Source organism: Amphibalanus amphitrite, unplaced genomic scaffold (assembly GCF_019059575.1).
Source record: "Amphibalanus amphitrite isolate SeventyFive unplaced genomic scaffold, NRLGWU_Aamphi_draft 001412F_arrow, whole genome shotgun sequence".
In the NCBI taxonomy this organism is placed as follows: domain Eukaryota; kingdom Metazoa; phylum Arthropoda; class Thecostraca; order Balanomorpha; family Balanidae; genus Amphibalanus; species Amphibalanus amphitrite.
This window is the reverse complement of record NW_024882905.1, coordinates 139,239-152,042: the sequence shown is the minus strand read 5'-3', so window position 1 is coordinate 152,042 and position 12,804 is coordinate 139,239. Positions and strand designations below refer to the sequence as shown.

Genomic DNA, 12,804 nt, shown 5'->3' with positions numbered 1-12,804 from the left:
ATGACCTTTTAAGGTCAACTTTTAGGTCATTCGACGCGTCTTGACGAGAGGAACACGATGCTGGCAATACCAATGTCGTGGCTCCCTTGAGTCAAAAGTTATTACAAAAAAAACTTTTTTTCGGACTTTTTTAGTTTTTGCTCTCTGGTCCTCTGGAGGCTAAATCATTGACCTGAGGTCAAATATGAGAACAAATTCAAAAAGTTCCGTAAAATGGCTATCGAATGCGCTTTTCCACGACAATGTAGCTCTATTAGTTCCCGAGTTAGCCGTTGGTAATTTCCAAAATTGTTAAAATGGAATAAATTTGACATTTGATGACCTCTGGCGACCTGACCTTTGACCTAACCTAAAAAATGACAAGTGTTTCCGTCATTATTTTTTTACGGTCTTTCGAATGCCGCTTACCGCTTGTCGCTACGTGGCCCAGGAGCCGAGCTAGACGGGGGGTGTTCAGACACCCTAGTGTCCGAACAGTGTAGAAACCATCTAGTGTCCGCTGTTGAATGTTGCTCGTATTACCAAGTGCAACATGACAATTAACGTATATGTTCTGACTGGAAACTAGTTTATATTGACGTATATTTCAACCTTATCATCCCATTTGTTGTAATCTCCTTTCGTTTCAGCTTTGTGTAATTGTGCTTTAAATCTAGGCTTATGATTTTCAACACTAGAAACAACTACCTATTGGTACCGTGTACCTATTCTTGCTTAGGACAAAGTGTAGGTAAATCAAGTTTCCTTTTTTCATTCGGTTTCATTTGAGAGTTCCTTCGACTTAATTCACGTGCGTTGGCGTCTTGTCGTTTTTGAAATACATGTTTTGCATTTTTGCACTATTTTGTAGACAAAAAGAGCGAGGATCTACAATTAAGTCATTTGTTTGATGCATAAAATCAAAATTATTGCGTTAAAAACGATCAACGAAACGAATTGACGCCACTAAATGACCGCTATCTGTGGTGTCTTTATTTGCGAGCTCCCTATTTTCTCCTGATGTGATGGCATTTATAATGCAATAGCGTAAGAGGGCGGGGAAGCCAGTGTACGAGCGTTATGATAGGCGCTACGCTGACTGGCTGAACGAACTCAGCCAGCATGCGCAGGGAGGGTCCGTTCGTCGGTGAGCGACCAGACGCCGCCTCGCCCTCCAACCGTGGACCCATGATTCTAACGGGTCCCATCGCTGGAGATCGTCCGGTTGTGTTCCGCGTTTCGGGAAGGACGGAGCTGAATGGACCTGACCTGCTTATTCAGGTGAGTAGGAGCGTGGTCTGATTAGTCATCCAATTCAAATTGACATGTAACCATTTACGTGCCTGCTACCTTTGCCAATAGGCTCACAGTCTTTCATTCACTTGCTCTTAGAGTCTGCCAGTGTCGAACGCTTAGTTTTGCTGCCAGCTACTGCTAGAGGATTGTTTTGAAGGAGATAATTCAAAGGTGACGGTCCTGCTAAGTGTAGTTTAGGAAGGGGGATTGGGCTGGCAATGAGACGGCGTTATACGTTATATGCCATGATAATCACTGTAGGCATGCTAAAACTGGTTAATTGCGATTCGTGATGAAATTATTCGGTGTTTTGGCGTACACCGTCTTCCTTCCAAATTAGGCCTTTGATTATTAGCTTATTAAAACACTTGGTTCTTACCTACTTATATCTAACTACGCGCATAATTTCGTTCACTCCGGGAATTAACATATTCATTGCTCTTTAAAGCCAGCTTATTCCCAAAAGTGGTAAGTTATCCGTACCTATTACTTTCTTAGGTATTAGGCAAAGGTCCTTATTACATCAATCTTATTGCACTATTAATTAGGCATCCTCTACATATTGGCAATAAGATTGTCCTTTAGTGGGGAAATAGGTAAGTACCTCGATCATTCAGCAGTCAACTCCTATTTTCAAATGAGCAATGCCCCTAACGGCGGTATGATGGTTATTGGTTTGATCCGCTGACGACTAAGCTATTAAAAAAGAAATGGATTGTTATGCATGCATGCTAAAGTAAATGGTTAAGTCCGTGTCTCAGGAGTCTCGGGCTGGTCCTGCCGGATATTAAAGTTACGGAAATGTTGAGCTGGTGGCCAGTTACGAATTCCCCAATTTTATGATCGATTTAAGCTCAACCAAACGGTAGCCAGTATAATCATCTCATTGCGATTCCCGTTCCAGGCAGCAATATTATAACTTTTCGTAATTGTCAGGCACGAGCCGCTTCGGAACCGTTTGTTGGCGAATGCAGCCGAGTTAAAGGAAAAGGGCCACCTTCGTGAAATATGAAGATATCGTTGTTTTTCATTTTGACATTATTATTTTTCATTTTCTTTTAAAACTGGTGCCAGAAGTGCACAATTCGCGAAAAAGTATTTAAAACCATTTAACATATTGGTACTATGTTGATACTCTCTACGGCACCTACTGTATGATGGCATAGCGATGACGTCACACTCAAGCCAATCAGCATTCAGAACAGACTCGTCGGATTGTGTCAGAATTCAGATAAGCTGATTGGTTTAAGCTGAGCTGGTTGGAGCTGATTAGTAAAAAACCAAAGCCTCGCCGCGGGTGGCTGTGTTGTCGGATAAGAACGCATTCCTGGGATAAGGACGCATTCCTGGCGTATTTTCTTTTAAAATTGCCGATAACTACGAATGGAGGCCGAAATCGGCCGTAAGGAGGTAGACAGACTGGTTTTCAGACACGGGCTACAAGATGGCTATCTCAGTTTCAATCCCCATGTTAAAGGTGGCCCTTTTCCTTTAAAGAAGGCACACAATTACAGTTGTTAATGCGAAAACGGTTGCCGTTGTGCTTGACATATGTATTGTCATTGAAACCGACAGCTTCTTGCAGCACTGGCTACCGCCTTCATCTGGTTTGTGATATGGAGGAACGGTCCCATCGTGTTGCCATGGGCTGTAGATTAAACGGAAAGAAGCTAAAATTAAAACGGCGATTCAACAGGTTACGCCGGAGCCAGACCCGAGGTCATTGGGTCCGGCCTCTGTGGGCTCCTCGGCCAAGCACATATATGCAGCTGCTTGGTAAACTTGATTTGCAGCGAAGAAATAAATAAGTTTATATTTTGACAAATGTGCCGCCTTCATTACGTGTTTTGCCGCCTGGGCTGGCGATCAGCGCTGAAGCACATCGGCCCTCAGACGTCAATTCCCTGCAAAAGGCTCCCGGAACGTGCCAGTAAAACAGGCGCTGACAGTGTCTTGGCGCCCCAGTAAATTCTCCCCGAACCATCCAAACGCCTTTGATGTGGCGTAAACGAAGACGGTGAATACCTCGAGGTGACTAATTGCTAATGCGGCCTTATTAATGCTCGTCGCCGCTGGCATTTTCGGTCCGTCAGCGCCGGCAGCCAGGTTTTCAAGTTTTGTCGATAAACTTAGAAGTAGGTCGCAATTCTCAAAAGTTCACTGCTGTCCAAAACAGCTGAGTGGTCCATATATTGGTTTGAACGGAAACCAGTTCCGCGTGAGCTGGGTACACAAAGTGCATGCATGCAATATGGATAGCAAGGATCGATCCCGCCAGGCATCTCGGGTCCCTGTGGGCTGCTTCACGGAACAACTTGAACACTACAAACTCAGTTTGGTGTATTAAAAGTGGTCTGTGACGTGTGACCCTTTTATCACATAGCGTCTGGTAATTCTGGTGTGGTCGCGAACAAAATAAATTGACATGTTAGGGCTTACGGAAACATTAGCGAGACCGGCTGACGTTTGGCATGTAGGTAATGTTTACCGCAGTTGAGCGCCTTTTTCGCAGCGAAGTGAGCTAGCAGACTGCATCAGAGACGGATCCAGCCCAGAGTTTTTTTTTTTTTGGGGGGGGGGGGGCAAACCATAACAATTTAGATTCTTTCCATGCCTCGTCCATGGCGTATTGTTAAAATTATGCTGTTTGGGAGGGGCAAATGCCCATTTTGCCCCCCCCCCCTGGATCCGCCACTGGACTGCATCGTGTCTTGATTGTGCACTTACTTTTTAGACAAACCTCAAATAAGTGCGTACCTACGCTCAATTCAGGTTTCGCGTAAGTGTGATGCTTCTCTTTCCTTCAGGTTTGTCTGGATCGCGGCTGGATTTTATTTGACGAGGATGCCCATCACGTGGATAATTGGAATATCTGGTGGCGCAATTCCCACTTCTCCATATCCCAGCACCGGCTGCTCCAGCCGTGGCAGGTAAGGGGCAGGATCTGGTAACGCTATACTCTCACTTCTCCATATCCCAGCACCGGCTGCTCCAGCCGTGGCAGGTAAGGGGCAGCATCTGGTAACTCTACTCTCATTACTCCATATCCCAGCACCGGCTGCTCCAGCCGTGGCAGGTAAGGGGCAGGATCGGGATTTCCCGGCAGCATAACCGAACACGAACAATTCAGTCCAGATACTCAGTTAGTTTGATCATGGATGATGCGTTCATGAGTTAATCCATGATAAATCCCTGGGCTGCAGTTTTGTTGATCGGGCGCTTCTTTGTCAGGAATTACCCATCTCGAACATAAACCAGTGTGCATGTCACCGTTTCTTTACGCAGCGGTTGTCTTTTCAGTTTGTCAACCACATTCCGCGAGCCAACTCCATCTGTCGGAAGGACTGTCTGGCGAGGCACCTGCAGAGGATGAACAAGGTCTACGGCAACATCTACAACTACAGGTGAAAACGTAATGCCACAATGACCAATAAAAACACTTATAAATGCTTATGTGTTTGTTATCGACTTTCCATAGTCATACAGCTTTCATAGCATTTGTTGTTTGGTGACTGCTGACGGATTCGCATTGTGTTGCATAGTAGGTATTTGTTTCGGAGATAGATAGACCTGGATTTGAGTGAGTCACGCTGTTGTGGTTAGGTATATAATATGTAGGCGGTGATCGGTGTAAGGCCGGTGGCGGCCGACAGCCCTGTACCGCCGCTCTGCAGTCCACAGACGTACAACCTGCCGCTCGACTACACCAAACTGGTGGCCGAGTACACGCGCATTCTGGAGGAGGGCGACAAGGCCACCTGGATCTGCAAGCCGGTCGGCGCCAGCCAGGGCAAGGGCATCACCATATTCTCGGTAAGGGGGCGCCCACTGAGCGGACGCACAGGCAGGCGGGGCTGCGGACCGAGCCGACCGCCGTGCGACGTGAATGTCGTGGGGTTTATGAATATGGAGTGGGATGGCCGCTGGCTCAGGATGTAGGTTTTGCGATTCATCACACATACATGCCTCTAAATATTTTGATGTGAGTTACGCGTCCAAAAGTCATTCGATGCCTACAATTGTTACCGTGAGCCGGGAGTGACGCTGATGAGCGTGGTGTCGCGCCGACAGGAGCTGTCCACGCTGCAGTACGACTCGAACGCTGTGGTGCAGCGCTACATCCACAATCCGCTGCTGATCGCCGGCTACAAGTTCGACCTGCGCATCTACGCCTGCATACCCTCCTACCACCCGCTTACAGTCTACCTCTACGAGGAGGGGCTGGCCAGGTGAGCGGGAAAATGACACATTGGGTGGAGAAAGGTGTGTGTTTGTGAAAAACACCGGACTCTGCTGCACTATTTTCCTTTCGTGCAATCTGGTGGGGTTCTTATATTGATGAACAGTGCATCGTTGTGATATTATTTTTAGCATCAAAGGTACTTCGCAGTGATTACGCGGACCTTTTGCATGTCAAATGAGCCTGCCACTTCATCAGCAATTTTGAACACGCAACAGCGCTCACTCTTGCAATATTGGTGAAGTTAATTTTCCATGAAGTACGACCTCTGAAGTACGACCTTTCCATGAAATGCGACAGCAGCTCAAAAACGTGCCTCCACCCAATGCAGTATGCAGAAGGCGGCGGCTCTCTGAGATTACCTGGGGCCATTTGCGACCGTTGGTTTCTGACGGTTTTGCTGTCGTATTCGACACGGCGGCTCCCAAAAGTGGAGCGGCCGCCCGGCGACCGTCCGTCACGCACGGCCGACGGACGGTCTCCGGCCGTCACGTGACCGGTGCGCGCCGCCGGCCGGCCGGCACACGGGGCTGTCACGTGACACCGGCGGTGTGCCGGCGGCGACACGCGAGCACCCACTGGCCCGGCAACGACACCCAAATGGATGAGGCGAATGAGGCCGGCCGAGGGGCTGCGTGACGGTGCCGCCTTCCAAACGCCGCGCCACCCAGGACAGAAATAGTTTTTCTGGCCCTCCGACGGATTATTGGAGGTGTGAAAAATAGTGGCCTGTGATAAAACGTCTGATTTTATTTGGATTGGGTCTTATTACCCGGAACGAATGGATTTTTGCTGCCGTCGTACTTTCCTCAAATTTGATAAGGAAAATAATGAAAAAAGCCAGGAAAATGCGACCTAAAGCAGGGCTAATGTGTCAGAGTAGGAGTCGGAGCCGCAAAAAAAAAAACCAACTCCGACTGCGGAGTCGGAGTTAACATAACATGCCCTATACATGTTTTCCTAGAGAATAGTTAGCTTGTTGACCTTTCCAAAATAGCTTTTGTCGAAGCTTAGGCCATAGGTACCTACTGCTGTTTTTGACGAGCGTTTTCAGCGAAAAAAGAAGCACAAGCTGGCCCATACGCCAGAACCTGCTTTTAGTTTTGTAGGTTATTTATAAAGTTTGTTTTAAATGTAAGGCTTTGGAAAGCACAAAGGATTGTTTCACGGGCAAAAGAAAGATCTTCGACATGAGCTTGAGCTTGACTAGCGAAATATTCGGAGTCAGAGCTGGAGTCGGAGTAGATTTTTGAAGCTGGAGCCGGAGTCGGAGTCACCAAAAATCCATCGACTCCTAACTCCTGACCTAAGGTATAATCAACTTTCCGCTCATCTTTCCTTTTTACGCACGGAGCTAAGGTTTTCCTGTTCGCCGCTAGATGTCACTAGTGTACAACGCCTGCAACTATGCTGTGCCGCATTACATATCGAACGGATGACCTGCTGGAGATGCCTGTAGATAAGGTTCCCAGCGGCCAGCGTTAGCGTTTAGCAGTTAGGCACTGCCAAAAGTGGAGATACGTGACTATTTTACCCCGAAAGTGCTTTGCGTGTTTGCTCCAGCATCTTCAAGCTTCATTCGCTTAAGAGAAAGGACCCGCCCAGCCGAAAGAACTTAACCCAACAAAACAAAACAAAACAAAACAAAACAAAACAAAGAGAATGATTCGTGAAAACCCTGCTTCCCGCCTTGATGATTTGCGATCGGCTGCGGCACGCGGTGACGTTGTTTGAATTTTTATAGCCACTAATACCTCATGTACCCAGCCACGACGGTTTGTCTTTAGTTTAATTGTGGGATAATTTCTGAAGCTGTGAAGTTTGCTACTGTCAAGTGGCCGTCAGATGACGCGCTGCTGCGTCTCAGCCCGTCCTGAGAGACAGGCTAATGAGCCGCGCTAACGATAAATCCGGCGGGATTTAACTTTATCGCTTCTCGGGCGCTTCCCCATCGAGAGCTGACCTCGCCAGCTCGAAACAGGGGTGGGTGATCAAAAACGAGGTTTGATATGTCCTTAGTATGGAAAAATGTTTCTCTCTCAATGAATAGTCGAGAATGGGTGACGGTTACTATATAAACTGCTCTGTCGAGAACCGTTAAAGGAAATAGTTCACTTTCACGAAATTATTTTTTTTGCAACGGATTTATTTTTTATGTTCAAATAATCAGCAAAGAAAATAAAACCTTTTATAACAAAAGATTATTTTCTATATTTTGATATAGGAAGAACTTTTCAGTTTCTGTAAGGCACAGTCGATCCAGTATGAAAGAGCATGGGTCCCGAAAATTCTTCAGAAACAGAGAAATTATCGCAGCCACCGGCATTTGGGCGATCTGCTCGATCTGATAATGTTCCCCTGAATGTCCTAATTGATCAGTACGAGAATTTCTCTAGAGTTCTCGTAGATAATTTCTCTAGTTTCTGAATAATTTTCGGGACCCATGCTCTTTTCATACTGGATGGAAATATATGCAAGGCACACATCCTCAACGGAAGACACCTTTTTCGGGACGAAAAATAGAATATCTTTGCCTAGGGTGATCGTTGGGCTGTAAAAGCTCCCGATTTATGCTCGTCTCAGCCCAAGCTACGGAACTGCTATTCCAGTTCAAAACCCATGTTAAAAAAAAGTGAACTATTTCCTTTAAGAATTACTGCTGCGTGTCGCAATTACAATGTCCATCGCCTTATGCTGCCCACAGATTCAGCACAGAGAAGTACAAATGATGTACCTGGATAACAAGTTCTCACATTTAACCAATACGTCTCTAAACAAGCTGGGACCTGCCTACTTTGTAGAAAAGGAACGAATTGGCGCAGGTTGGTATCAGGGCTTCCGTCATACGACTGATGTGGTTACTGGTTTTGACAAGAATAGTATATCGATGACTGGATGTGGATATCGAACACCTCAAGTTTAGACGGTAGGTCATTGTGTAATAGCGATGCCATTGGTCGCTGACCGGAGACACTCCATGCATATTCGATTGCTGACCGGTGCGCCGCTCCGCCGCCAGGGAGCAAGTGGACTCTGTCGCAGCTGCGCCACTACTTCCACCAGATGGGCGTCGAGGACTGGCTGCTCTGGCAGCGGGTCAACACCATCATCTCGCTGACGGTCCTCAGCCACATACAGGACGTGCCCGTCACCCGAAACTGCTACGAACTCTACGGGTTCGACATACTGGTAAATGTGGTCGGTGCCTCCCTCCGGAGCATCGTAAAGTCAGAAAGGAATGTCAGATGCCGGTCGAATATTATGGATAACTAAATGCACAAAGGTTACACAAAGGCACAAAGGTCCTTAGAAAATGATGTTCTCTTTTCCGTGTTAACAATAGTTTGATCACGTGTTTTATTCGGCACCGATAACTTCGTGAATCAGCGAGTTCAGCGGCGCTGTTTATGGCGCTGTTTACAGCTGAGATCCAGTGAATGTGTGACGCAGTGCGATGCAGTGCTGCAGTGTCAGTGTCTCCGTCTGTTGACCCGGCCTCCTGTCTGTGTGTGACTGGCTCAGATCGACTCGGACCTGCGCCCCTGGCTGATGGAGGTCAACCTCAGCCCGTCGCTGACCGCCGACAGCGACGTCGACATCTACGTCAAGAAGCCGCTGCTCAACGACCTGTTTGACCTGATCGGACTGCCGACCTCGCTCAACGACCCGACCGTCTCGCCGCAGTGGCCCGTGCCCGACGAGAAGCTCTTCACCAGGTGAGGCGCCAGACGAGAAACTCTTCACCAGGTGGGCGCCAGACGAGAAACTATTTGCCAGGTGGGACCCGCCGGCGGTCTCACTGGCAGCGGTCTGTTTGAGAGTACCCTGTGACGGCCGACGTCAGGCTGGCTAGATTAGATCGTAATGTAATATGGTAGTTAAAAGACGATTTGTTGCCAACTATTAGAACATAATAATGATTTATTGGACTTGACTCGCAGTTGGAAGACAGTAAGCGTTCTAAGAATATTCTTCCAAAAGTTCGTCTTGTCATTCCATTCGTATCACCTTATGGACTCAGCACACATAGAACATCATATACGAGTGCAACATTGTGTGGTGGCCTGGAGTATGCAAACAAACTGAGTGTGTAAGCCACGTTACGTGTATTCAGGGGACCGTTCGATAGCCAACGCAATGACCAGGCTAAATGTCGCAGCATGGAGTGTTGCCGGGACTGCTGGCATTGAGTCATCGTCGGTAAGGACAGTCGATTCGGCTAACAACCTCTGATACTGGTGACCTTTGTGTTGTTTGCAGACCGAAAACGGTGCAGGAGATCCGTGAGCAGAACGCCGCCCGCCGGCGGAGGAAGGAGGCGGAGGCGGATGAGCAGCAGGCGGCACAGCCGGTCACCAAGGAGGCCAGCTCGTCCTCGGTGCGCCAGAAGCGCCTCAAACAGCGCACGGCCTCGGATCGGGCCGACGACGCGGCCAGCGCCAGCGACACGGACACCTGGCCGGACTGTGGGCGCCGCCGCTCGGACGACTGTCTGACAGTGATCTACAGCTCGGACCGGCAGATGTCGTCGGGCTCGGTGGCGCTCGACTGCTGGCGGCGCGCCGACGGCGACAGCACGCCGCGCTCTGACACCACCTGCGCCGGCTCCGAGCCCGGCCTGGTCGAGGAGCCGTGCGCCGCCGCCGCCGGCTCCGACCCCGAGCTGGGGCCGCCGGCCGGCGCCGGGTCGTGGACTGAGCTGCGCGCGCGCCGCTGCGTGTCACGCGAGGGCAGCGAGGTGCTGCTGCGGGGGAGCGGGGCTCGGCCGCAGCCGCCCGGCGGCGAGGGCCGGCCGGCGCGGCGCGGGTCGGCCCGGGCCGCCTCAGTGGATGACCTGCTGCACAGCCCGGCCAGCATTAAATGGGGGAAGAGCTCGGACACTCTGGAGAGCGGCAGTCTGGAGGCCCGCAGGAGGAAGTCCAAGGACAAGTTCAGGAGAGAGGACGGCGCCGGCGGGAAGTACCAGAGAGCCAGAAAGGCTCCGTCGGACGAGGGCTGTCGGTCGCGGGGTAAGCGGACTTCCAGCGCCACCACGCTGAGCAGCGACCGTACGGTGGGCTCCAGCGCCGACCCGGAGCCGAGTGCCGACTCGGGCGCGGCCGTGGAGGCGGGCCAGCGCGGCTCGCAGCTACAGGCCGCCAGGGAACTGGAGAAGTCCGACCCGAAGATCCCGCTGAAGGTGCGCTCCTTCCTAGACAAGCTGCGCGCCGAGAAGGAGAGCTGTCAGGCGCGCGCCCTCGAGAGCAGCCGCTCGGAGCGTCAGGCGCGAAGGACGCGCCGGCAGAACAAGCGCAACCCGTTCTGGGGCGGCGAGGAGGGCGGCCAGTCGATGGCCTCTGCGGTCACCGTGATGGTCAACGAGCTGGGCATCATCACCACACTGCGGCCGGTCAGCAACGGGCTGCCCTCCTACCTGACCTGCCAGACCCACTACCTGGTGCCCAAGGGGCCGCAGCCGGCGCCCACCTCGCCCTGGGTCAAACTGTCGCAGACAAAGCCGGCCTCCGAGCCGCTGTGCGGCCGGCCCGGCGGCGAGGAGCGAGAGATGCTCATGCTCGCCTACAACTGGCACGCCTTCCACAACAAGTGGGGCAACGGTCGCGACTGGCGGTTCGCGCCGCCGAAGGTCGGTGGCTGGTGTCGCACGTTCCCCTTCAACGGCGAGACGCGCCACGCCTGCGAGGACCCCGTGGACAGCAAGGCCATCGTCAACGAGGTGTCTGCCTACCTGCGGTTCGCGCGCAAGATCGCGCTGCAGGCGCCGCGCTACGAGCCGGACGCACTGACACGCCAATTCAAGACCAAGTACTGCCGCCACAGCGAGCTGTGGATGCCCTGCATGTAGAACCGCTGGCGCCTGGGGATAACCTGCGCACTGATGTGATGGAGCGCTCAGGGCGGACCCGCCATTGGCCGGGGTCTAACGCATTCTCCTATCCAGCTCCGAGGCCGTGAGGGCGTAACGTGTGATGTCCAGTTTCGAGTGTCATCTTGACATTTCTTATGGATGCGTGTAGGCTACTCTTTAGTTCTAACAAACATCTCAGAGCAATCTAGCAAGCGGGCTCGGCTATTGCTAGAGCCTCGGAGACGCTCAGGTTTTGCGTGTGGGAATATATTTGACTTTTCCTCAGCTCATTCCACTGGCATACCGAACATCATGGCTTACCAAAGCTTGTGGCTGGTGCGTTCTGCCAGGTCTTCTCTCAAAAGTAACTTGAATATAAATTACAACTTGCCATCCGTGTGAAAGTCGTCGACGTCTCTGTGTACCTACTTCTTGCCACTTCCTCTCCACACCGTATTAAACAACGGAAATAAAACTTCGCTATTTTATATTTTTGACTATATGAATAATGAAGAATTGACAGAATTGGTAACGGATTTGGAACTGTTATTTCGGAATTCGGATTTGTAATTTTATTGGAATGAATATTGGTATGCGAATTGCGAAACTTAGCTAATGTTTTTCACCTTTAACATTTTAAGCATTAGGAGTCTGAGTCGGTCGGAGTCGATTTTGAAAGCGAAGCCGGACTCGGAGTCGTGGTCGCGGAAAATTCATCGGCTTCGCAACCCTGGATAAAATGAGACATCGATATATGAAATCGATATTTATCATTGTCAATCGATACAATTCAACTTGATTGTTGATGACATCGGCTAGCTGAACTAAAAATCACTAAGTTACGTATGAGACAAAATCTGACCTACTCAACATCGCCGTTCATCCTCGTCGTTATGTGGGCCTGGAGCAAGGGTAGCGGGGATGCCAACACTCAACAGCCATCCCCCATCTCTCTACAGTCGTGTTCTCTTAGTCTCCTACGTTTGAGACCCTCCGCTTCCCAGCCAGCAAATTTGGCCTGGGCCGTAGCTGGTTTTACTCTGGCTAGCTCACGGCATCTTACTCCGGCCGAGGTATCAGGTACGGGCAAGGTCTGGGGCTCTACTGGAGCTGACACACGATCCCGGAGCTCGCCCGCACCACAGCCGGGCGTAAGCCGTATCAGCCGTGCCATACCTTAACCGTACTCCAGCCACAGTAAGCTAGGGAGCCGGACTTGAGCCAGACTTGGCGGTCCGAAACCATACCAACTCGGGAGTGCTACAGCAAAGGCTGACTAGCCGGAATAGAGCCATATCGAACTCCACCCAAACCCCGGCCCTGGCGGTGTTCCGTTTACACTGGCCCAAATTTGGCATGTCTGAGTTACCGGGGCAAAACGGACTTTAGCCAGACTAAATTGCTGGCTGAGTTGGTGTTCTGCAGTGACACTAGACCCAGA

At 50.5% G+C, this 12,804-nt stretch overlaps 2 protein-coding genes across 3 annotated transcripts; both read left to right on the top strand.

Annotated features, from left to right (window-relative positions):
* The first annotated feature begins 835 nt into the window (after positions 1–835).
* LOC122372882 lies at positions 836–11,851 on the top strand. Of its 2 annotated transcripts, none has more exons than XM_043350546.1 (9): positions 836–1,260; positions 4,083–4,205; positions 4,576–4,679; positions 4,950–5,088; positions 5,347–5,504; positions 8,220–8,337; positions 8,535–8,704; positions 9,038–9,231; positions 9,776–11,851. In XM_043350546.1, exons 6-9 carry the CDS (start codon positions 8,241–8,243, stop codon positions 11,358–11,360), a joined length of 2,046 nt encoding a protein of 681 aa, XP_043206481.1. In that variant the 5' UTR covers positions 836–1,260; positions 4,083–4,205; positions 4,576–4,679; positions 4,950–5,088; positions 5,347–5,504; positions 8,220–8,240; the 3' UTR covers positions 11,361–11,851. The 2 variants fall into 2 exon arrangements, with proteins under 2 accessions (XP_043206481.1, XP_043206482.1); XM_043350547.1 differs by having other exon boundaries at positions 4,576–4,687.
* LOC122372876 (probable tubulin polyglutamylase TTLL2) lies at positions 1,102–5,508 on the top strand. Its single transcript, XM_043350531.1, has 5 exons — positions 1,102–1,260; positions 4,256–4,279; positions 4,576–4,679; positions 4,950–5,088; positions 5,347–5,508. Exons 1-5 carry the CDS (start codon positions 1,102–1,104, stop codon positions 5,506–5,508), a joined length of 588 nt encoding a protein of 195 aa, XP_043206466.1.
* Positions 11,852–12,804: the final 953 nt, after the last annotated feature.

Excerpts from the sequence above, each read along its gene's own strand:
- LOC122372876 (XM_043350531.1), top strand. The coding sequence starts at position 1,102 with ATGCGCAGGGAGGGTCCGTTCGTCGGTGAGCGACCAGACGCCGCCTCG. Across the intron at positions 1,261-4,255 it reads GACCTGACCTGCTTATTCAG|CACCGGCTGCTCCAGCCGTG; the intron begins GTGAGTAGGAGC and ends TCCATATCCCAG. Across the intron at positions 5,089-5,346 it reads AGGGCATCACCATATTCTCG|GAGCTGTCCACGCTGCAGTA; the intron begins GTAAGGGGGCGC and ends TCGCGCCGACAG.
- LOC122372882 (XM_043350546.1), top strand. The coding sequence starts at position 8,241 with ATGATGTACCTGGATAACAAGTTCTCACATTTAACCAATACGTCTCTA. Across the intron at positions 8,705-9,037 it reads TCTACGGGTTCGACATACTG|ATCGACTCGGACCTGCGCCC; the intron begins GTAAATGTGGTC and ends TGACTGGCTCAG. Across the intron at positions 9,232-9,775 it reads GACGAGAAGCTCTTCACCAG|ACCGAAAACGGTGCAGGAGA; the intron begins GTGAGGCGCCAG and ends TGTTGTTTGCAG.